This window comes from Lynx rufus, unplaced genomic scaffold, assembly GCF_022079265.1.
Source record: "Lynx rufus isolate CCGP_SWC_20201006 ecotype Redwood Valley unplaced genomic scaffold, mLynRuf1.p SCAF_1, whole genome shotgun sequence".
In the NCBI taxonomy this organism is placed as follows: Eukaryota; Metazoa; Chordata; class Mammalia; order Carnivora; family Felidae; genus Lynx; species Lynx rufus.
The window spans coordinates 50,183,944-50,208,975 of NW_025814823.1; the positions used below are offsets into that span (position 1 = coordinate 50,183,944).

Here is a 25,032-nt window from a genome sequence, read left to right on the forward strand (position 1 = left end):
AGCAATAGTGGAAATTGTAAGCATGTTTTCCATAACTTCGCAGTCCTTTATCCTACAGGTAATTTCCCCAGAATTTGTTAGATAACGGGAAAAGGTTTTGCCTCTGAGTATCATTTGGTTTCGATTTTCCGTGGAATTTGCCTTTATTTCATTTTGCATAGACTTGGTAAACATCCTGTAAAAGGCAGATGTGAACTCGATGCAACCTGGGTTTGCAGTTTCTGTGAACCCTGCTGGCCACTGGGAACGAGGCCACCACACCACATATTTGAGTGTCTTTCCACTGTATAGCTAGAGTTGACTCCTGTTTGTACAAAGTGGAAGGAAACTAAAGCCTCATCCCACACTATTGTCTTCCAAAAGAATGCCAAAGAAAGAGACCAATTAAAAGATGAAAGCCAGGCAGTGTATTTTAATCTTCTCATCTGCCTGTCCTGGGTGGCCTCCAGGCCCTGTCAAGGAGAGGAAGCAGAAGAGCCTGTGGAATATTTACTTTGATTTATCTTATGGAAACTAACTCAGTACTCAGCTGTTCATGGTTTGTGCCAAATGGCTCATGAAGAACACGTTGAAATGAAAGCCATGCTTTCAGGCTTCCTTTGACTCTCCACAGAAGGGGATCCCTCCCCTCCGTGCCCACTCTGTTTTATGTCCCTCAGTTCGCATACATGCACCTCTGTCCCGCCAAGCTGTCTCCCTCCACGTGTGGAGATTTTTCTGTCACTCCCCAGAAGGAATTCCTGGGTGTTCCAAGTGTTCTGTCCTTAATACAGCTGTGTTTGAGGGACAAGAGAAATCCTGGTTCCCCTACGTCTCTGCCATCTTAACCCCTACCCCCCCTCAGGCTTACCTTTGAATGTATAGCTCTGTGGAGGCCTGTGGTGGTGGCTGACTGATGCAAACATTGAAGAATGAGAAAAGATAGAGGAAGTTTTTTACAGCTTAGATGTAGAGGAAGTATATGTGAGCCATGTCAAATGACAAAAAATAATACAATTTAGTAATGAGTGTATCATTTTTTCAAGGGAAAACAATCTATGGGTTGGGGGAATACAGTGCCTAACAAGAAGGGGAGCACTGTTCCTGAGGGATTTGGACTAAGAATGAGTTTTATAGAGAATTAGAAGCAACAACATGGAAACAGGGAGTGATTGGCTTGGAGGTCAAGGATTTCCTGGTAAGGCTAGCAGGTCTTATTTTCTAGGGTAAAGTGAGGTAACTAAAGCTGAGTCGGAGGATTGTGAGTAGTGTATGTTAGGTTTCCTCGATCACTGTTTCCTGAAAGTGCAGGTTTTCTTAGGCTTACATTTGTGACATGGGCAGAACACTGGGGTGGCTTCCATTTTGTGGATCATGATATGGCCGTTAACTTTATCAGCCATAATTATGTGTATGAAATAATGGGTGAAAAATAACAAGAAATTGGAGACTCAGTCTGTCAATGAGGAAATGAGGAAGGGAAAATGAGACTTCATCAAACCCTCCCCTCACCCCCCAGGGATAAAATACATTGAAGTTGGCTTTGTGTGAGGGGGTTTTATATATGACAGATTAATAGAATGTGTACAGAAGGATCTAGGCAAAATTTGTGCAAACAATATCAAAAACAAATCCTTACTGAGAAAGAACTGGAAGAACATTTAGGAGAAGGCAGTACATGTGCAATTAGTTATCCTGTGGGGGGAATGAGGGACATACTACAGGTTCTGCCAGCATGAAGGGTATTGTTCCCATTCTGGATTTATTATTAGTGACTCTTTATAGGATATGTTTGTATAAAGTGACCGTTGGTTTTATGGGAGGGCTAATACTTGGCTGTGTTAGGATCTGTTTTGTCAGAAATATTAGGTCACATTGTTATTAGTCTTAAGTGACTGGAATAAAGCATGGGTAAGTTTTGAAGGAAAAGGACTTGGGGAAGTTCTAGAACAGTTTCAGTAATTTGGGTGAAAGCCCTTATGGGGGATAGTGCTTCTGAGCCACCAGAGGGCAGTATTCATTCAACAAATACTTGTTGAACTCCATGTTTCAGAGTACCACTGAGAATTGTGGGAAAGGAGCATGGCCTCTGGAGTGAACACAGCTTTGTTCTGATTTTATGTGCTTTCCCCCTTTTCTCTCCCTAACTCCAACAAAATGGCCTTTTTTCCCCCTGGAACTTTTTCTTTCTCCCCAAGCAGAGTTATTCTACATCTTTTAGTGCATAGGTCTATGTGGCACTTACGTTTTATTTTATTTTTCTTTAATTGAAATATATGTGAAGGAATGTAAAATGTAATTGCTATTCCTATTTATTTTACCATATGACTGAAATATTAACCCCACTGCCTCCCAGTTAAAGATTTAATGGTTACTTTTATAACATTAAAATAATTATGTCATCTGCAAAGACATTATCAATTGAGACCCTCTTGGCACTTACGACTGATTCATCAAAACAAACACTAATCTTAAAATTCCAGGATAGCATTGTTAAGCTGAATTAAGGTATAGGAGGCTCATGGGCTATGCTCTGCCAAATGGATGAAAACTGAAATGGATTGTATACTGTAGGTCTATATAAGTGTTAAAAATCATGGGGTGCCTGGGTGGCTCAGTCGGTTAAGCAGCCAACTTCGGCTCAGGTCACGATCTCACGGTCCGTGAGTTCGAGCCCTGCGTCGGGCTCTGTGCTGACGGCTCAGAGCCTGGAGCCTGTTTCAGATTCTGTGTCTCCCTCTTTCTGACCCTTCCCCGTTCATGCTTTGTCTCTCGCTGTCTCAAAAATAAATAAACGTTAAAAAAAAAAATCCTAGTGTATGCTTATATTTCTTGACAAATAACAGCACCATTTCATTCATTTCACTAGGATAAACTCCTTAGAAAAAGACTGAAAAGTTTCCATAGTTAGCTCCCAGTTTTTATGCTTGCTTTTTGCTACTTCTGTCAATTTCATGACACACTAAATATAAGCAAGAAGATCTTTTCAGTAAATTGAGCACTTGGAGCTCCCAGCTAGATTGAAAAGTCCCAAATCCCATTTTGCTTTGGTTTCCTATCTATTCTTTGCTTCAAGTCTCCATACGCATTTATTCTTTTCTTAAACAACCTGTGAATTCTCAGCCTCCTTTTTGGCTCTTACACAGTTGGGGCTAGCAACCGCTCTGACAGTTTTTACACCAAGCTCTCTGGTAACTAGCTGGTTGCTGAGTTCCTCGGTCTTCTCCTTGTTCTACTTGTCCACAGCCTGGTCTATGCTCTCGAAGGCCTGACTTACCAATTCTTTTTTTTTCTTCAAACCTATCACTGACTCCAAAAATTTGAATACACTTCTTCCCCTGGCTTAAAGATTGCCCTTCATTCTTCAACTTGTATTTTCTCCCCTCCCCTGAGTCTTGAGGTTGGGGTTTTATGCTTGGAATGTTTTTTTGCAATTCTTGAAATTGATTCCACATATTTAAGGAAATTCCAGAAGGGCATGCTTCATATGCATTTACATTTTCCTCTGTTTTGGTTTTTGCTCCATCTATAAAGAAATCTGAGATTTGGTTTTCTAATTACCCAACCTTTCTCTTCCTGTGAGTTCAGGCTTCATCTTTAGAGTTCAAGGCAACATCATTTCACTTAGGCCAAGAGGAAGCAGTCCACGCCACATCTTCTCTTAAAGTTCAAATCTTGAAGAAGACAGCTCTAGAAAGGTATACTTTCTCTGCCTGTTGGCTTTACTACACCTAGAAGTCTATAACTCCGGGGGCAGATTTTCACTTCGGTCCCAGGCACAGGACAAAATGCTCAGGTCCCAGATGTGATTTCTAGCCTCTTGACACTTCCTTAAACTGTAGGTGTTTTCCAGAATAGAATGATTGTAAACATGGTCCATTTTCACAATGGGGAGCATCCTTACTCTTCTTACTTTGGTTGGGTTGGGATCGAGCAACCCTTTCCCACCAAAGTCCTGGGAAGGTGCTGAGTTACCCTTTCTGTGGGAAGTGTGGGCCTGGCTGGGGTCTTCCATGGCCCACTCTGCCTATGCTGGGCCTCTTGGCAGGCCCTCTGGAACTGTCACCAGGAGCCAAAGCCTGTTATTTTATTGTTTATTTTGTCCTGTATTTGAAATACACTCAGCGCATGCTGTCTTTCCTGTACATTTGTATCTGTCCCAGCATTTGGCACTAATGTATTTGAATGAATAAATGAAATCCTTGGTCATTTGTCAATAACAAAAGTTGGCAAACTTTTTCTGTAATGAGCCGAATAGTAAATATTTTAGGCTTTATGGACCATACATTTCTGTTAGGACTACTCAGTTTTCTCTGCCCATTGTAGTGAGAAATCTCATTGCTACTGATTGGAATCTGTGTTCCAGTAAAACTTTACAAATACAGATGGTGGGTCTCAGTTTGGCCACAAGGCTCTAGTTTGCCTATCCCCGGTTTAAGATGTATTTTTCCAAAAAATTCGGTTTGCAAATTATTTTATCTCCTGTATTGCTTTAACATAGGACTAAGAAAATGCACAGAGTGATTTGGTGAATGGATGGCTAAACAATTATTTTCTAATGACTGAATAATAATTAAAATATTTTATTTCTTTTAAAAATTGTTTTTAATGTTTATTTATTTTAGAGACAGCGAGTGAGAGTGGGGGTGGGGCAGAGAGAGAGGGAGACACAGAATGTGAAGCAGGCTCCAGACTCTGAGCTGTCAGAACAGAGCATGACACAGGGCTTGAACTCACGAACTGTGAGATCATGACCTGAGCCGAAGTCCGACACTTAACTGACTGAGCCACCTAGGTGCCCCTATGATGACTTTTTCTGATAATACTTCATATGTAAGGGATCGTCTATATGTTGCATTTGTAAGTATTTACTGTAAAATTACACTTAAAACTGGATGTTTAATTTTAGTAAATGAAAAGTTTTGATAAGTCTGTTTGACATGTGCTCTTTAAGCGAAACTAGGAGGTTTTTCTAAGCCAAATATGTGACTGAGAAGAATGTTTTTAAGAAGCTTTAAAGAATTAGTTTTGCTTCAGGTAATGTGAAAATAGCCAAAATATCTCACTGTTTATGACCTAATGACCCAATGTTTGAAGCATTATTCATCCCATCAGTCTCCAGGGTGTGTGTTGGGTAGAGGATGTTTGTTCAGTTTAGTTTCAAAATGTGGAATGGTTTATCACAAGAAAAAATGCATGAGTTGTTCGGTCTTGGCCTGACCCACTGTTAAATGTAATAGGAAATGTTTAATATCATGTAGAGGTCATCTTTGTAGCCAGCTGACCTCCATGTCCTTCCTGTTAGCTTTTGTTACTGCCCAAGATGGAGGAATTTTGGTCATGGTGCTCAGTACTTGGTCTCCTGGACTGGTGCCCATACTTCCTCCCAGACCTTTCCACTCTGCCCTCTGGAACAATTCTGTGGTATCAACTTCTGTCCCTTCCTGAGCCTTCTCTTTGCGTCCTTTTCATGTGAGATCTAGTCCTCTTTTTCTCCTGTAGCCTTCCCCAGTACACTTTGCTCTTTCCCACACCCTGCATACTCCCCGGGCTGGAAGCAGTGGCCCCTTCGAGGCGAACTGAAAAGTGTACATAGAAATATCTATGCCTTATACCACGGGCTTACCTATCCAGTACCCTCCTCCTCATTACTATGCTGACTTATTTTTGTTCCTCTTTATTCAGTGAGGCCTTGAGCTGCTGCCTCACTATTTTTATTCCACCCTAACCCTGCCATATAGATACACTGTGGACCAGGAGGGAGGGCTGATCAAGTCCTCTCACCTCCAAAACCATGTCTTTTCACTTCTACTCCAGCCTCTTTTTTTGATGTCCTAATCCTGGATGTTGTTATTTCGTGAGAGGCCTTCACTTTTGCATTGCTACATCCCAGCGTCTCACTCTGCATCCTGCTCGGTGTCTTACCTTGCAGCTTCAGCTAAACCTACTTAGTCAACACCTCTTTACTTTCTTCCTTCTTACCAGCCTCCTGTCTTTCCCTCCCTTGTTTGCTTAGCATAGTCTGCACAGTCTAAAGTAAGCCCCTTTCTTGACTGTGCCTTCAAACCTGCTGTGTTGTCCTCTCACACCTACCTGGGAAAACCCAGCTGTTGACAGTCTGCTCAGGTCTGCTTGGTCTGCACTAGCTGTGGACCGCCTGGACCCTTGTTCTTTGGAGTGGCTCATAAGCCAACAGACACCAGCAAATTTCAGGGTTGTTAGCCCACTCAGTGTCTCTTATTTAAAAGGTTACTTACCTATGGCCTGCAGGAGTTCTACAATCACCTAATTCTTCTCTAGTTGCTTTAGGGTCCTGCATGCTTGCATATAGCTATTCATGTTCCCTCTGGTTAGCCAGGCAATTTTAGCTCTTTTGACCTGGAGTTTCACTTCATCCCAGATATCAAATGGCTGTGCCTTTCCAAATAATGTCTTCCTGGGGAATAACCTCTCTCCAGGCGATTGAATGCATTTTGTCAAGGCTTATAGAAGGCAGGTAACACTGGTAACCTTCAGTCTTATTTTGACTTCAGACTTTGATTAGATCATTAAAGAGGGCCTTTTACGCAAATGTGAAGTAGATCGGAGCATTTCTCCCAGACAAGCTAGAGTTAATAAGGCACTGTGGGCACTCTTGTGTAATCTGGTCTGCTCATTCTGAGGGTTAAGCATACATTTTTATAGTAGCTGTAACCTTGCTTAATTTCTCATGTAGAGATGCTAGGAACTGGCATGTACAAGTCTTCCTCATTCATAGCCAGAGCTATCCTTTTGGGTCAAGTGCATGGGTAGCTGAATTACCTGGTCTTTTGTAGTTATTAATACAGTCATCTGGAGAATCAGCTTAGGGTTCAAAAAAGTAACATTCGTTTTCATGCCATAGACAGTGGTCATTCTCATCAGCAAAAGCACTTATTAAACAACCACATTTTGAAAAATGTACAAATACAGCTGGGTAAATAATGAAGGCAATTTTAAGTCTTTTTTTGTGTAGTACTGACATTTGTTCTATTATTAGCTTGTTTGTGGAAAAGAGGCTTTCATTGTGTGGCCATTAAGGAATTCATCAAAATTTCATATCGCCTGTGTGTGTCCCCATTGTCCGTGGCTGCCATCTGGCTCTGCTTTTGATGGGGGATGATAATTATTTCATACAGCACTGCCAGTCCTCCTGACTACCTTCACTGAATCTGTTTTTCTTCTCTTCCAGCTTTTCCATCTTCTGACTCCATTCCCTGTTCCAGGTTGTAGACTAGCTATCATCCTCTGTTAGGGGAGGAAAATGGTAGTTGATGCTGGCTCTTGGCTTTTCCCTTTTCCCTCAAGATATTGGGTAGGTCTCTCAGGCACTCCGAGTGTTTTCCACATCATAGGTACCACCTGTCTGATCTGGGACTCTTCTTTCTGAGTTGTGGCCTGAGAGTCATTGAGGCTGGCTGGCTTGCCCAGCTTCTCCTTTTCCTGGCTGCCTTCTGTGGATGTCAGGCAGTAGCCTGGTCTTGCCCCGTCTCATCATACCTAACTTTTTTGTTTTTTTTCAGAAAGTCAAAGTCTTTTTCCTGAGCTGTGCTCTTAAAAAAAATTTTTTTTTAATTTAATGTTTATTTATTTTGAGAGAGAGAGAGAGATAGAGCATGAGCAGGGGAGAGGCAGAGAGAGAGGAAGACACAGAATATGAAGGAGGCTCCAGGCTCTGAGCTGTCAGCACAGAGCCTGATGTGGGGCTTGAACTCAAGAGTTGCAAGATCATGACCTGAGCCGAAGTCGGACACTTAACCGACTAAGCCACCCAGGCACCCCTGAGGTGTGCTCTTTTAGTCTCTGAATCTGAATTAACCGTTCTCTATAATACCTCAAGCAACAGTTTCTCTTTTCTTTTAACCTTTGGCTTTAGAGGAAGTTAATTATTTCTTATTACTTACAAGTACTGGTGTTCAGTGGGAAGGGAGAGAGAAGATGTGTAGAACCTTGATGTCAGTTGCTCACTTCAGTAAAGTTTCTGTGTAGCACAGAAGAAAAGTAACTACATAATGACAGAATGGCTCACCTCTGAGTTAGTGGATCAGAAAATCAGTGTCACAAAGATGTAGAGGTAGAAGGAATCTTTGTGGAGCAGTAGTGTTTGGGGAAGACATTTTACTTTAATGGAGGGATGAACATATTGGAGGACATGGAATTTTTGTGTTCAGGCAGAATCAAGGATTTCTGTGTGAGAATCCAGGGGAGAAAGGCTGAAGGCAGATAGGAAGGCCTTATTCTATAGACCAAATGGACCTTTGGAAGATTTTGAGCAGTGTTTTTTTGTGACAAAAAGCTTATTTTGATTTTTAAGGAGCAATAGGCAGGCATTGAAGGAGAGTAGATGCAAAGGAGGTTAATTTAGGCAGTGCAGTCAGTATGAGATAGTGAAATGTTACATCTGCCAGACAAGAAGGCTAGACCTTGGTGGAGAGAAGTACGCAGACCTGGATGGACAGGGAAGGTACATTCTGATGCTTTGAGTCTGGGCATCTGGGAGAATGTTGGTATCATGATTTCAATAGTGAATTGAGGTGTGGCAGTTGAGTGTTGGGTGAGAGGGTGAGGTCTATTTTACATGCTGGCTCTGTGGTGATATAAGCGTGCTCAAGAGGAAATGCTCAACTGGGAGCCATGAATGTGGGGCCGGAGGGACGTCCCAGGTAGGACCTGAGTTGTACACGTAGGACGACCTGCTTGGAGTTTATATTGGAATGAACAAAGTTTAGAAGGTGGAGGAAGAGCTCTGAGTAGGTGAGCTGAAGAAGAATTTGAAGCAGGGAGTGGTTGGCAGGTTAAGCTTCACAGTTTCGAGGAGGGTGAAGTAATCATGAGAAAGCTTCCAGATTAACCATGCTTGCCTGCCTCCCACACATCCTGTCACACCCAACTGCTCTCTGCTATGGATCCTCCTGAGTTTTGCCTGAACACCCAGGCAGAGATCTTCAGTTTGTTATGATTGGCTGTCAGCCTGTATTATCTCCCTTCTGGAGTGTAGTTCTAGGCTTGGAGAGCAGAATCCATCTGTAAACTAAACCCAGAAGTCTCATAGGACCCAGATTCTTGTGCTCCCTGGTACGATGTGCTCCCTGGTACGATATCAGATGAGAGAGTAGACATCCTGACCGTTGAGAGGAGGAATCATGGAAATCTCACCCAATCAAGGTGAATTACATATGTTTGGCCTAGAACATTTTCTGTATCTGGGGTTTGCTTTCTCCAGAAGTGCAGATAAGTCCATTCTGGAGCATTTTATTGTGGTAGAAATTTGTTCCATGAGTAGGCCCAAAATCTACAGTTATACAGACTGCATACTTTAATGTGTAAATATTTCCACTAAAAGTCTCAGCATATATTTGTGTGTTTCAAAGTCAGTTTTATAGAAACACATCCAGAAGCTCTTATAGAATTAACAAAGGAGACAACCTTGTGATATTAACATTTAAAAAACAATCAGCTTTATTGAGGTATAATTGATAAATAAAATTATGAGGTATTTATTTTTCCTTTTCACCAAATGTATCTTGGTTTTGTGTTAAAGTATTTTGTTGTATTTTTTATGTACTTGGATCTAGCCATTAAAAATAGAGGACACTGGGGGCGCCTGGGTGGCCCAGTCGGTTAAGTGGCTGACTTTGGTTCAGGTCATGAACTTGGCAGTGTGTGGGTTTGAACCCCGTGTTGGGCTCTGTGCTGACAGCTCAAAGCCTGGAGACTGCTTCGGATTCTGTATATCCCTCTCTCTCTGCCCCTACCCCACTCGCACTCCGTCTCTGTCTCTCAAAAAAAAAAAAAACAACCAAAAAAACCCTATTAAAACAATGAAAAAAAGAGGACAGTATTTCCAGGGCTGGTTTATACCTTTACCCTACCAAGAACATGCCAGCAGGGGGTAGCAGAGAACAGGAACTAATTTCCCACTTGTTTTCCTTAGACTTCCAATAAAGAGCCAAAGCATTTGGAGCTGGGAGAAGCTGTGGTGATTTATTACAAATGCTTTTTCTTCTCTTATCTATTCTTTTCTTTTTTAAAGTTTATTTATTTATTTATTTTGAGAGAGAGAAAGAACACAAGTGGGGAGTGGCAGAGGGAGAGACAGGGAGAGAAAGGATCCTAAGCCGACTCTGTGCTATCAGCATAGAGCCTGACGTGGGACTGGAACTCATGAACCATGAGATCATGACCTGAGCTGAAATCAAGAATGGGATGCTTAACCCACTGAGCCACCCAGTGCACCCTCATTCTTTTTCTTATAAGGAAATCAAGACTCATAAGAACCCCATGGTTTAATAGTAAAACCATGTTTATCTGAGACCATTCTTGGCAAGACTCAGTAAAGGTGCTTCTAAAAATGGTGAACTTCTGGGTGTCGACGCTGGCAGTTTGAATCAGGACCTCTTAGAGAAAGGCCTGGGTTGTTCTACAAGCACCATAGGTGATTCTTCTACACGCTAAATTCTGAGTCCACAAGCAAGAGTCCTTCCTACAGGGCAGGAGTTGTCCTAGGCCTTGAGGATAAAATGAAAAACCTCACGTAGTTTCGAAGGGACATGCCTGCAGGGGCCAGCCAGGTTGTGTATATGAACGAGAAAGGGCAAGGGTCAGCTGATATGGCAGCATAGGGTTGTCACTGTCTGGAGAGTGTGTACTCCCCCCGGCCTGTCATGGACTCAGGGGCAGCCTGTTGGGGCTGTGAGGTAATGCATGCCCAGTGTGGTCAGATGGTTTCTTTTTTAAAGAGAAGTTAGCAATCCAGAACTTTGTTTTCTGTTTCCCAACTTCAACATGTTGTGTGAGCCAAACAAAACATGTCTACAGGTTGGAGTCAGCTTATGGGCTGTGATAATCTCCTTTAGGAACTTAGGCTGGTAGATGAGTCATAAATGCGAATACACATTTGCCATTAGGTGCTGTGAATGTCAGGAGGTAAACGGGGCAGTGGGGCAGAAGGAGTCATCAATACTGCTTGAGGGAAGTCATGCTCACTTCCTGAGGTCCAGTTCTCAAGATCACCGATAATATTTTTGAGTAAAACAATCTCATTCATTCTTTGGGGCAGAGTCTTCCCTCTGTTTCGCTAAAAGGGAACACACATACCACTCTTTTTATGTCTCAATATATCAGAATAGCGTTAAAAAATTATTCTCAGTGCTTCAACCTTTGTAGCCTTGAAACACAGGATTCCAATAAAGAGAAATGAAATTATTAGTCAAGGACTTTCTTTTTTTTTTTAAGGTTTATTTATTTTTGAGGGAGAGAGAAAGAGTGCACAAGCAGGGGAGGGGCAGAGAGAGGGGGAGAAACAGAATCCGAAGCAAGCTCCAGGCTCCCAGCTGTGAGCTCAGAGCCTGATGTGGGGCTCAAACTCATGAACGGTGAGATCATGACAACCAAAGTTGGACACTTAACTGACTACGCCACACAGGCGCTCCAGTCAAGGACTTTTTAAACTAATAAGTAGGTATGTTATGGAGCCATCAGAATATCTACTTTTTAAAAATTTACTTTGGGGGCAGGGATGGGCAGAGAGAGAGAGGGAGAGAATCCCAAGCAGGCTCTGAGCTGTCAGCACCGAGCCTGATGCAGGGCCTGATCTTGGAGCTGTGAGATCACAACCTGAGCAGAAACTAAGAGTTGGGCACTTAATCAACTGAGGCGCCCCAGCATATTTACTTTTGACATGAATAAACTGGAAGCTTTGTTAAGATCTGTTAAGGCCATGGAGAGAATCTAGGGGAAACTTTGTTCCTGCAGGTTGTTTGAGGAAAACTGATTTCCTAACCATTCTGTTGTTGGGACTGTAATTACTTTACAGCAGGAGCTAATGTGGAAGTGTATAAGCTCATTTGCTGTGGCCCTCTTTGTTGCACTCTAAGTGTGTGTTCTGCTTTGAAACCATATAAGTAAAGCAAATTATCTAAAAAGGGCATATGGGGCGCCTGGGTGGCGCAGTCGGTTAAGCGTCCGACTTCAGCCAGGTCACGATCTCACGGTCCGTGGGTTCGAGCCCCGCGTCGGGCTCTGGGCTGATGGCTCAGAGCCTGGAGCCTGTTTCCGATTCTGTGTCTCCCTCTCTCTGCCCCTCCCCCGTTCATGCTCTGTCTCTCTCTGTCCCAAAAATAAATAAAAAACGTTGAAAAAAAAATTAAAAAAAAAAACAAACCTGTTCTTTCCTCCATTTCAGGTAAAAAAAAAAAAATAAAAAAATAATAAAAAGGGCATAGATGCACATAAGAAAACTTAGGGTTGTGGCATTATTTAGATACAATGCAAAGATGACACATTTAAAAACCAAAAGATAGGTACTATTATATAAAAGGAAAAATCATAATTTAATACTCAAACATTTCTATGTCAGGTAGAGGAAACTCCACTTTGGAAGCTTAGACCTATTTCTTTGAAATTACATGTAACTTTTTAAGGGAGGTGGGCATTTAGAGTACAGAAATTACTTTATTGGCTTAACTCATGTTGATTGTCTTTTGTGTATGGGGTATAGATAGTGTCTAAGGCCTTTTAGAACCATCTTTTTAAAAGTCATCCGTATTAACTTTCAGTAAAATGCACAAATTTCTAGGTGTACAATTTTTTTTAAAGAGCGTATTTATTGAGCTATAATTCATATACAATTCACTTTTTAAAGTATACAATTCATTGTTGTTGTTGTTGTTGTTGTTTGGTGTATTCACAGAGTTGTGCAACCATCACCACTGTTTAATTTCAGAATATTGTCATCCTTCAAAAGAAACCTTATACACATTAACAGTCACTCCCCATTCTTCTCTTCCCCTAACCTTCTGGCAACCGCTAATCTACTTTCTGTCTCTCTGGATTTGCCTATTCTGGACATTTCACATAAAATGGAATCACACAATATGTAATTTTTTTGTGTCTGGCTCTTTTCCTTTAGCTGTGTGTTTTTCAGGGTTTCTCCATGTTGTATCATGTATTAGTACTTTGTTCCATTTTATGGCTGAATGATCCTCCACTGTATGGTTATGCTGTATTCTATTTATTCATTCATCCATGGGTGAACATTTGGATTTTTTTTATTCTTTGGCTAATATAAGTAATGCTGCTGTGAACATTCATATATAAGATTTTGTGTGGGCATGTTTTTATTTCTCTTGGGTATATGCTTAGGAATATATTATAACTGTCTCTTGTTTCCTAGAAATTCACTGCTGAGTGGAAGGAAGATTGACAAGTGGGTCAGAAGGACTGAAGTGTTAGCTTGCAATAGGAATCCATCAAGAATCATTTAGGGAACTCCTGTGTTAGTGCTCACCTCAGCTCCATTCCTTAATACCAAACTTACACAGGCGACTAAAGCATATCATTGGTGCCAGGGGATGTAACTATCAATTTGAAGTTCATATAAAATAAGTAGTGACTCTTACCTGTAATATAGACACACTATTTCCCCAAATGAATGTTTCCCACAGTGATGACTCTCATAGTAATTCTCTGGGAGATAAGCAGATAATTGTTGAGACTTGCTAATGTGTATGTGAGACATTTCTGGAAAAAAGAACATCTCTTGACTCTTGACAACCCATGATTATATTAAGCATTTGAACTATACTTAAAATATCCTGATAATGGATGTTCACATCTACGTGTGCCTTGTGTGCTAGTTATTTGAAAACTTCTTGATCTGGAAAAAACTAATAATTTATATACTAGGCTAGGCTTTTTGTAGACTTTTTTTTCCCTTGGAATATCTTCCTTATTGTCTGCAACAGCATAAATTGGAGTATGAACCTGTATCTATAGACCAAATGTACTTTATACTTTACCCTTTGGAAGTAGTTTTTGTGATCGTTAACTGAACAAAGTATAGCTGTAAAACCTGAGCACATGTGTGTGTGATGTTTTCAGTGAACTTAACTAGCTGCTGACAGGTTCTCTTGGATTTGGTATCTAGATGAAACCTGGCGCATAAATGGTCAGCCCTGAAGCAAATCTTCCTCTTCCCTTGGTTTTATTTAGTTCTTTCCAGTTGCTTTTCATTTTTGGCTTATTAATAATTGGTTAAGCCAAGATTATTTGAGACTGTATCCTAAGAGTTAGTAATCGTATAGGGAAGTGGCCACTTCTGGAGCAGAAATTATGTTTAAACTCATTTTTTTTTTTTGCACTTCTAAATCTGAGTATAGTTGACATTTGGCCTGATGATGATTGAGTGAGAATTTTGAGTGTTTATAATGATAGTTGGCTCTTAATTATCTGGGAATGCAACTGGGAGCTTTGCATTTTGCTCTTTTTCCTTCCTGGCTTTATGAGGACCCGTGGGTCCTTCCCAAGAGAAGGCGAAGTGGGAGGTGTAACTTATGTGAACCACTGAGACTCAGGGCTTAAGGGAACCATGGGGGCAGGAAAAAGGTTTAGATTTTTGACCATTCGGAGACTTTTGGATTCCATTTAGAATTCGGTGATCTGTGCAATTCTGATTACCACTATTTTGGAAGACTGAGAGTTAGCTTTGGATTGGCTATCAAGTGATATTAGTATTGGCAAAAACAGTCCTAGTATACTCCAGGGTATTATGTAGTACAATGCCAAATCATAAGAGAGGCCAGTGACTTGAGAATTATGTTGCTTAAAGCAATATTATTTGCTGAATATACAATATAAGTTAACCAAGAACATGCTGTAATTCAGAGGGTTAATCACATTTTAGAGAGATGCCCCGGCTTAAAATAGCATTTTGGGTATGCATTTCAAAACAGGGTTAGATTTTTAAAGAGGGATTTCTGAGAATTGCTTCATCTCAACTTTTTATATTCCTAGTGCCAAGCGCCATGCCAGGTATGTGCATAGCAACTGTCATTATGTGATTTTTGAGTGAATAACTGGGTACTTTCTTAGTATCTCTGTTAAAATTAAGAAATAGTTTATTTATTTTTTTTCAACGTTTATTTATTTTTGGGACAGAGAGAGACAGAGCATGAACGGGGAGGGGCAGAGAGAGAGGGAGACACAGAATCAGAAACAGGCTCCGAGCCATCAGCCCAGAGCCTGACGCGGGGCTCGAACTCACGGAGTGCGAGATCGTGACCTGGCTGAAGTTGGACGCTTAACCGACTGCGCCACCCAGGCGCCCCAAGAAATAGTTTAAATGGAAAGTTAAATTAAAACATATTGTTTAGTCTGGATAAAATTTCAGGTAGCAAATCCATAGTGGTGACAAGTTCTCAATTTTTAACATTTTGTCCAGGAATATTCCCTTTAATTTTTTTTTTTTTTTTTTTTTTTTTTTTTTTTTAATTCTCAGGTTAGTTAACATACAGTGTAATCTTGGCTTTAGGAGTAGAATCCAATGATTCAGTACTTACATATAACACCTAATGCTTATCCCAACAAGTGCCTTCCTTCATGCCTATCGCCCACTTTCCCCACCCAACCTACTCTGCCACCCCCATCAAAGCTTCTAGTTTGTTCCCTGGATTTAATAATCTCTAATGGTTTGCCTCCCTCTCTGCTTTTATCTTGTTTTTTTCTTTCCCTTCCCCTATGATCATCTGATAAGTTTCTCAAATTCCATATATGAGTGAAATCATGTGGTATCTGTCTCTCTCTGATTGCCTTATTTCGCTTAGCATAATATCCTCCAGTTCCATTTATGTTATGGCAAATGGCAAGATCCCATTCTTTTTCATCGCCGAGTAGTATTCCATTACATAGGTACACCACATGTTCTTAATCCATTCATCAGTTGATGGACATTTGGGCTCTTCCCATAATTTGGCTATTGTTGATAACACTGCTATAAACATTGGGGTGCATGTGCCCCTTCAAGTCAGCACTCCTGTACAGGAATATTCCCTTTTGAAAAGGTGTATCACTAGAGTGATATGTTTTCATAGATCCTTGTGTTTATCCTTAAACTATTGACAAAACTAGAATGGGTTAGCTCTTATGCAGTAGAAGGCTACTTTAATAAAGTGATATCAGGAATTGAGGTAGGTTCTTCCTCCAAAACACTCCCCACCCCCCTCCCATCACCCCCTACCCCACACACTTGAAATGTAACCATCTGTTTGTTTTTGTTTTGTTTTGGTCTTGTTCTATTTTGCTTAAAATGTTTGTGGTGTAAATACTCAAAGGAAGAGTAATAATTAAATTTCACATAAGTGACTAGTATGTGTACACTGTATTTCAACCAATGGGAAGTTGGGTAAGACAGTTCTGCCCTGGAGACTGTGCAGTGTAGACTGGCATGGCCAGGGCATAGGTTCCTGATTACATTGTAGAGTTCACTCCATGCTGTGATAAATGATAGACATTGGGACTTGATTCTCAACTCCTGTTAGGTAGGGAGCTACTTACTGACCTAGATCTCAACCCAAGCAACCATATTGTAACTTAGTTTCCTCATGCAAAAATGGGCTAAGAGCTCCTACCACATAGGGTTACTGTGCCAATGAAGGGAGATTGTGCACGAAGTAAGCAGAGTAAGTGTTGGCTGTCATAATCCGGGTACCTGATTCACAGCAGAGAAGACTGAGGCCTGGGGACAATCAGAGACTCACTCTTGATTATACAAAGGAGCCTAAGGTTCCAGTCTCATCTTCTTTGTCTCCAAGTTCCTTTCTATTTGGGACACAGTATTAGGGTAGTTTCAAAAGAACAGGGCCCATCCTTTTAGGAAGAACTGGCTTCTCTAACAATGTGAATAACCTTTTCAATAATTTTACTCCAGGACAGGAGCTAGGAGGTAGACATTTGTTTTATTTGAATTATGTTTAGTTTCTACCTAATGCTTTTGATTGTGCACCTCAGTCCTTGTGTTTGTAAGTTTTTGGCATGTGTGACCAGTAAGATCTGTCAAAGTTATTGTATCATAAACCATGATAGAGACAACTAATGGGATATAAAAATTGGACCTGTATTGTGGAGTTGTCGGGATCATGTAGCAGTTGCTTCAAAAATGAATTAAAAAAAATTTTTTTTATGTTTATTTATTTTTGAGACATAGAGAGACACAGCACAGGCAGGGGAGGGGCAGAGAGAGAGGGAGACACAGAATTGGAAGCAGGCTCCAGGCTCTGAACTGTCAGCACAGAGCCGACACGGGGCTCAAACTCATAAACCATAAGTTCATGACCTGAGCTGAAGTCAGATGCTTAACCGACTAAGCCACCCAGGTGCCCCCCTTCAAAAATGAATTTTAATGGGGGTGCCTGGGTGGCTCAGTCAGTTAAGCGTCCAACTTCTGCTCAGGTCATGATCTTGTGGTTCGTGGGTTCGAGTCTCGTGTCAGGCTCTGTGCTGACAGCTCAGAGCCTGGAGCCTGCTTCGGATTCTGTGTGTGACTCTCTCTCTCTCTGCCCCTCTCCTGCTCACGCTGTCTCTGTCTCTCTCTCTCTCTCAAAAATAAACATTAAAAAATTTAAAAACCCGATTTTTAATGGAAGAAAGGAGAGAGAGGTGTTTTTAATTCTTTGACAGCTTTAGAAATTGACCGAAAGCGGGACAGGTCCTTGATGTGCACTGGCCTGGGGCTTCTGGCTGTGGAAACAATGCCTGATATGGGCTCTCTCATTTGAAGGCGAACACTCAGTCATTCCCTTGAATGGAAAAATTAGGGCAGACCCATCTTTTGTGAATTGTTTCATGATGTGTGTCCTGTGTTCCACAGTGACTTCTGGGGGTAAATGTTCCTTGGGTTTTGTTTTTGTTCTGTTTTGTTTTGTTTTTTGCGTTACTTAGGTTGAAATGATTGGCATGATGATAATCATATGTGTATCTTAAATATGATCTAGTAGTTGATCAACCAGTTAATATGTAACTCCATTTGGAACCAGTTATGAGACCATCGGAAGCTCATGGCCTAGTTTTTTTTGCGAACATCACTTTCCCTCTTTTAAAACAACTTAAATGGGCACTATGTTTTTATTCAGTGATTCACACAAAAATATGATTGAGAGCCATTTTTGGATTCTAAACATCTTTTACATGGCTGCTTGAAAGGAATTGAAAAATTTAAACGAGATGAGTGTCTGCTGACTTGCATTAGTGGATGTTTTGCTGATAACCAGTCTGGTATGAAGTGGTCTTTGAGAAGTTCCCAGAATGTTTGGGATTTAAGTCATGTGGGTTATGTGGTCAGGATTGGAATGGAGAGATGATGGAGCGTTAGAGAAGCGTGTTGCTCACATTTTGTGGGAAATCTCATCCAGCCGTAGGATTAAAATATAAAGGAGACAATAGAGGGTGTGAAGGTAGCTCCCATTTGTTTATTAAATTAATACATTTCATAGCAAAAGAAATGGCTTTTTTTGAAATTTGTGAACTTGTACTTATTGCCTGTATACTTAGCTGATATTTTCTTTCACAAAATATGCCCTTTGAAAACTTCCTATCATGGGCTTCTCTGGAGGCTATGGGTGGTAAGACAGGTTTGGTAGTGGTGTTTATGCGGAGTCTGCTTTTGGCCTGTCGCTCCACCCTTAATATGCTCTGGAGAGTAATTAACTTCATAGGAAGCTTCTCACCCAAGAGCTTCCTGCTTGGTCCTGTTTCTTCTTAGCTACTTTCCAATAGGATGGCCAGTCAGTACACGGGACGCACGCTGGAAGAGGCACTAGCCTGGACTCTAGTGTGTAGTCTTTTTGTTTGTTTGGGTTTTTCTGTTGTTGTTGTTTGTTTTTTAGAGGGCTCATGTATTTCTACATATCATTTGTGTGCTGTGAAGTAGATAGGGCAAGTATCAGTGTTTTTTGTTTTTGTTTCAATCAGGGGACTGAGCAGTGGCTTGTCAAAAGTGTGTCCATTGAGATGGGTCCAGGGTTAAACCCCAGGCCTTTTTGTCTGATGTACCTCTCAGGTTAGTTCAGGTAATGGTTTTATTTAGCTGCATTAGGGAAATATGGAAAGGGGCACAAAAAAGTAGAAAAAAACCAAGTTTTTATAGAAGGCAAGGTGTGACTGTAACTACTGAGTGATTATTACTCGTTTGTGTTGACTTCTGTTAGCTTATGAGGGAAACACGTAGTCTTTATTTATTTAGCTCCTATGAATCACAACCTCATTACGTAAAATGTATCACACCTCAAATAATTTACTAATGAGTAAGGTTCAAAATTTTTGAACACAATAGTAATTGTTAGATTAGAACTTCTAGTTTGTTCTTTCAAAATTCTGGAATTTCTGCGCACTGAATCTTTCTTAAAATAAGGATGGGTTTATATTTTAAAGTATGATTTAATTGTTTTAACAAGCTGCCTTCACTGTATTTTGAGTTCCTTTACAGGTTTCTACAATATTTACACTTTCCACGATACAGAAGGTAGTCTAGTGGATTTTTATAATGTAGTAAATCAGTCTCTTCCTTTAATTAAAGGATGTCATGTCTGGCAAAACAGACTTTTGTTTGTTGGATAAGATGAAACTTCTTGTCTTCATTCTACAGATGGATGGTAATGGCTAATTACACTAGCTAACGTTTGTCAGTGCTCCTCCTGAGGCAAGGGTTGAGTGTTTCATATATTTTATCTTATTTAATTCTCAGTCACCCTATGAGGGAGGGTACTTTGTGTCTCCATGGCACAGATGAGAACATTAAGAAAGTTAATCTGGCTTGTCCAGAGTTACAGGTAGAAAATGGCAGGGCAGGGATTCCTGAGCTGGCCTCACTGGGAACAGTAGATACCATATTGTATGTTTCTTAAGGAATGTGGCCCAGGTAGTTCTGTAGACCAAACATCTCTGCTATAAATTTACGCTTTCTTTTTGTGGTTTAAAACACTAGGAAAAACTTTTTTGTTTTAGTCCCCTAGGATGGGTCTTAGATGACTTTATATTTACATGGATATATAATTTGCTAATTAAAAATTTGTACTTTACAATAAACAGATGTTTTGAATTACTGAGGTTGGGGTAGCTAGCATATGTAGTATGAATAATTTCTAATGTTCATGAAAATATCCAGGGAATCTCTTAAACCACTTAAAGATAACTTTTCATTTTCATTTCAAGTACTGTATTTGCTTTCTTTGTCTCTCTTGCACACATAATCATTATATATTAAGACTCAGTTTTCTTTTATCCAGGAACATAATAAAAAAATTAATGGAACATTTTTAACTTACAGAGTTACCTATTACACCCAGAAGAGTGGAGGATTATCTTAAAGGGCATATTACATGGTGAAATACACTAATTTAGATTAAAAAAAATCTAAATATAGATTGAAGACAAGTTAATTTTTTTAGTTTAAGAACATTTAGTGTGTGATGCAGTTGGAATACTTTCTTGCTGAGTACTTACAAAATGCTGTAGGTTTTTGGTTGCATGTGGATGGTTCTGTAATTTTCTAGCAAGTTGTAATTAATACATTAAGTATTCTTTTTTAAATTAAATTAAAATTTTTTTAATTTTAGAGACAAAGCATGTGAGTGGGGCAGGGGTTGGAGGCAGGGAAGGAAGGAGAGACACACACAGAGAGAGAGAGAGAGAGAGAGAGAGAGAGAATGAATCTTAAGAAGGCTCCATGCTCAGTGCAGAGCCTCATGTGGGGCTTGATCCCATGACCCTGGGATCATGACCTGAGCTGAAATCAAGAGTTGGAAGCTTAACCAACTGAGCCACCCAGGTGCCCCTACATTAAGTATTCTTTACAAGTGATCTACTTTCATGACATGAGTTTAAATTTCATGTAGTTTTCTGTTTTGTGGTTATATCCTAATTTAACAAATTTCTTATTGGGCATTTAGGATGTTTATAATTGTTGCTGTTACACATAATGCTGTGAAACAGTCCTGTCATGTCTTCGTGTTCTTGTCCTGCTGTTGTAGTATAAATTCCTGGATCTGCACTTGGTGTGCCTCAGAGTATGCATATTTAAGACTTCAAATACATATCCCAAGTTGCCTTCTAGAATGGTGGTATGGTTTTATAATACCTTCAGTAATGTACAGAGAATGCCAGATTCCCATGTCCTTAATCTATGGACTCTTACTTAAAGATCTTTGTTTATCTTTTATATTCTGTTTTCTTTATAAATACAGTATAAATGGAGTCTGGTTTTATATTATCAATATTTAGATTTTGAAAATATTATAGATATACACATATATATACAAGAGTACACTAATATTTTGACATGGATGGGTGTGGTCTGAAATCTACATACCATGAATTTTGCCTTTCTGTAGTCTTTGTGGGGAAATAAACCATTCTGGATAGTTGGGTTTTCTGAATATGTCTGTATATTTTATTATTTCTACTTAATATTCTGAATGTTACTAAGCTTTCTGTATGGTGCAGAGATATTCCTTTGAGGGTTAATTATCAGAGTGTGTTGTCAGAGTGCTAACTTGCAGGTCAGTGCCTGTAAAGAGGTTAAGCTTCATGGCTGTTAGCTACCCTCAAGTATTTGATTGCACAGCCTCTTGGCCATTATAAGCTAATAAGTAGGTGCTATTTTCCTTGTTTGAGATGAGTAGATGGGTTCAGAAAGGTTATTTAACTTGCTTAAGGTCACACAGCTCTTAGGTAATGAAAGTGGGATATGAACATACTTTTGTCTGACATGAGCCCTTTCTCTTTCCATTCCATCATTTGCTGCCATGCCCTCTTGATTGGCCCCATCCAGGACTGTTGACTGTCTTCACTGCTATCCATGTGTCAGTACGAACAACCTTTCTTTCTTGTAACTTACTGCTTCTAATCTGGGTTAATTTGGGAACCTCAGTCACCAGATTGTGTCAGTGGTGGATAATCAAGTATTGGTGGCTCTGAGGGGCTGTCCTATGACTAGACAGAATAGACTTTGACATCCGTTTTGGATGTTCTTGGGACTTTTTTATGCCTTTTTGGCTTTGGAGAGGAGTTTTCAGGTAAAGGAGATGTTACTGTGTTTTTCCTGGTTGGGATCCATGCTTATCTTGAGTTTGTTTTGGGTCTATTTGGGGGAAATTCAAGAGAGTTTGTGCTACATGGGGTACCTGGGATAATCCATGGGCCACTTAGGGTTTTCCCCCCAAAGGAATGTATCAGTCTGTTTAGATATGTTTTATTGCATTTTTATACTTTGTGTTTACTTATGTGACTGTGAGGTCTTTAAGGGAAGAGCTTCTTGCATTTTTTTTTCTTTAGATCTCGACCCAGTATCCAGGTAAGTGTCTGTAACAGAGACACTCAGCACATGTTTAATTCATGCAGCAATGTAGCCTTCTGTAGATTAATGCTGTGTATAGGAAAGGATCTACTTCTTGTGTTTGAGTGTATTACTTCCTGGCCCAGGCTCCCATCCATATTTATAGAACCAGCTTATGAGAAACTAACTTTTATTCTAAAAACAACTTGTTTTGCATTTAACGGATAATATGTCTAGCTATAGCAATGTTGGGCATTATGGAAAAGATGCGGAAGGCATACAGGGACTCTAGGTGGGCTGAAAACCTAGCAGCGGTGAGTAAGGACAGCAGGAGCCTTATAGCTCACTTAGGGTTTAAGGTTAGGGACTTCCCGAGTCAGATTTCCATTTTTCCCCTGCAGTGGCAGGTGGAGTGAGGGCCCTTGCTTTCAGGTGACGGGTGCACCTCTAGGGCTGCTGGCATCACTGCCATTGTAGCATACTCTTCCCGCACCGTTAGCTAGGGAGCCAGTTTTGGGAGTTGTTCTTGGACCAGCTTTTTCCCACCGTGGCCTCCATTTTCTCTGCTACTATATCCTCTGTAAGATCCACTTTCCTCCCAACTACTCCACCCTCAAGAGACCAGATCTGTAGACATTTTTCCAGGTGGTTTCGCTAAGGAACATTGGTTGTGGTGACTGTAGGTGGCCTGTTCATATGTTATAGCCTTAAGGGAGGAATTGTCTGTTTAAAATATGTACCATCTTCCATGTCTTTCTTTTGTCTCTCTGTGTTGGGATTTAATAGCCTTCTCCCTACGATGTTTCAGTAAAGAGCTCATGATGCAAGTCAGGACCATTTCGTAAATCTGTTTCAGGAGAGTCATGCCCTCTGCTGTTTTGCTTTGCCATGAAACTTGAGGAATTTAAGGATGGGACTGAAATTAGTGATATGCATCTATAGTTGGTATTTCAAGTTTATATCTTAATCTATTTTTATTTATTCTTGGTAAACTAGGTTGCCCATAGGATTTTTACAGAAAACATATTGGAAATTTAGCTTCTAACTTTTGGTGATCTGCCATTAGATAGTTACATTACAGAAAACTCTCATTATGTTTTTTTTTCTTTTTATATTTGCTCATACTAAAATGGTTAATCTCTCTCTTTGTAACTTAAAACTACATGTAATTTCCTAAATGGAACGACTTTTGGTGATATATGCACTTCTTTCAGGTATAACATTAGATGCGTATTTATTAATCTTGTGCTGAATTTGACTTGTGTATTAACCCCGATTGAGAGAACATTAATACCTAAATCTGTCTTTCAGGCAGTAACAGAGAAGAATTTTGAGACAAAGGATTTTCGAGCTTCTCTAGAGAATGGTGTTCTGTTGTGTGAGTAAGTATTTAAAGCACTGAAAACATTCTTCAAAAGCAAAGGTGTGTATGTGTGTGTTGTGAGTTGTCATCATGGCCACCTTAGTCACAGATCTGTTTTCTTGGTAACAAGTGAGATTTGATCTCTGCAAATTGATACCCCTACAGTACCAGACAGCAGGAAGGGATTATCAGTCTCTGCATCTAAAGATAGCATTAGTGAAATATATATTATTTTAAATTAGTAAACAAGAAAGATTCTGTTATTTCTTGATGGGCCAGTAGGGGTGGGTGGTTGAGGAGGAAGCTGTATTACATTGCACCAGCTCTCCCTTACTCTGAGTATTCTAACATATGGAATTGCCTGGTTTAGAAGTTAATATAAGTTTTTTCTTTTTTTCATCAATAAAGGGTGATGCTTGTAGAACAAATTTAAGCAGTAGCAAATTTTTCTTTTAAGCTTTAAGTGGAGTCATTACATTACTGCAATCACGTTGAGTTATGCATGGGCCATTCACATTTAGCTAATATATTGTTGAAAATCGTGTCCCAGATTTTGGTTATCATAAGTAAACTAGGCTTCTGGCATGATTGATGGTATGAGGCCTACATCATATGTCTGGTATACTGCTTTGTCCTTCTGTGGATCAGAGTGCAGTTAGCCAGGTATGTGACCTTTGGGGGTAAGGGAGAGGTAGGGCTGTGGGATGTAAAGATGAAGTCTTGGGTGAGGGTGCAGGTTGCAGAAGTGAGCAAATAAATTATAAGAATGTACTTGAGTATGCACCCACGTTTTTGAAAGGGCTTAAGTACTCCAATCTAGACACTTACCACGTCGGTATTTATGGAATCTGTCCCAAAGCAAACACTGGGAGTATATGTACTTGTATTTAGATGACTTAGATTATCCTTTTAAAGGAAGGTTGTCTGCAGCAAATATCAAGAGTCAAAGGGCTTAGGTTTGATTTCTTGCCCCATTACTTTTGGACATTTGAGCAATTGATTTAACATCTGAGCCTTATTTTCTCATCCATGAAGTGGAAATCAGCATATCTGATCTGCCTAACTCACAGGGTTGCAAAGTTCCATAATATATATATTAAGGTTTTTATAAACTATCAAACTTTGCATAAATATAAGTTCTTGCTAGGAAGATGGCCATGTATATAACAGCCTATATCTCATCAGCTCTTTTGATAGATGTTCACACTTTTTTTTTTTTTGTCTTAGAGCAATGTTGTTAAGTTGAACCAGCTGAAGTTACTGATATTCAAGCATTTGTGACTTATAGAAATGTCAATTTCATGTGGTTCTACCTGATATACAGCAGAACAGGCATATGAAGAAGGGCCAAATAAAGTTTAAGGGGTGTTAGTTGTCCTCTTCTGATGTCACATTTAGAAGTGCCATTGCCAAATAATGTTTAAACTAATTCTTGTAAACCATGTGGTCACTCTCATTGGCCAATGTTAGGAAATTATATTAATTTGAAAACTGTAAAATTTAAATGTGTTCTAAATCATTCAGAAAATGGAGGGGGGAAATGATGGTTAGATGTATGTGATCTTAA

The 25,032-nt window shown here is 40.0% G+C and overlaps 1 protein-coding gene and 1 pseudogene across 1 annotated transcript in view; one reads left to right on the plus strand and one right to left on the minus strand.

Moving 5' to 3' along the window:
• LMO7 (LIM domain 7) overlaps positions 1-25,032 on the plus strand; it is a 195,823-nt gene that overhangs the window by 46,430 nt on the left and 124,361 nt on the right. Inside the window, exon 3 of the mRNA XM_047080733.1 lies at positions 23,414-23,484. Coding sequence (XP_046936689.1) covers positions 23,414-23,484 — 71 coding nt within the window. The remainder of the gene's footprint in view (positions 1-23,413; positions 23,485-25,032) is intronic.
• On the minus strand, positions 3,080-3,634 carry LOC124514045 (protein FAM204A-like; annotated as a pseudogene).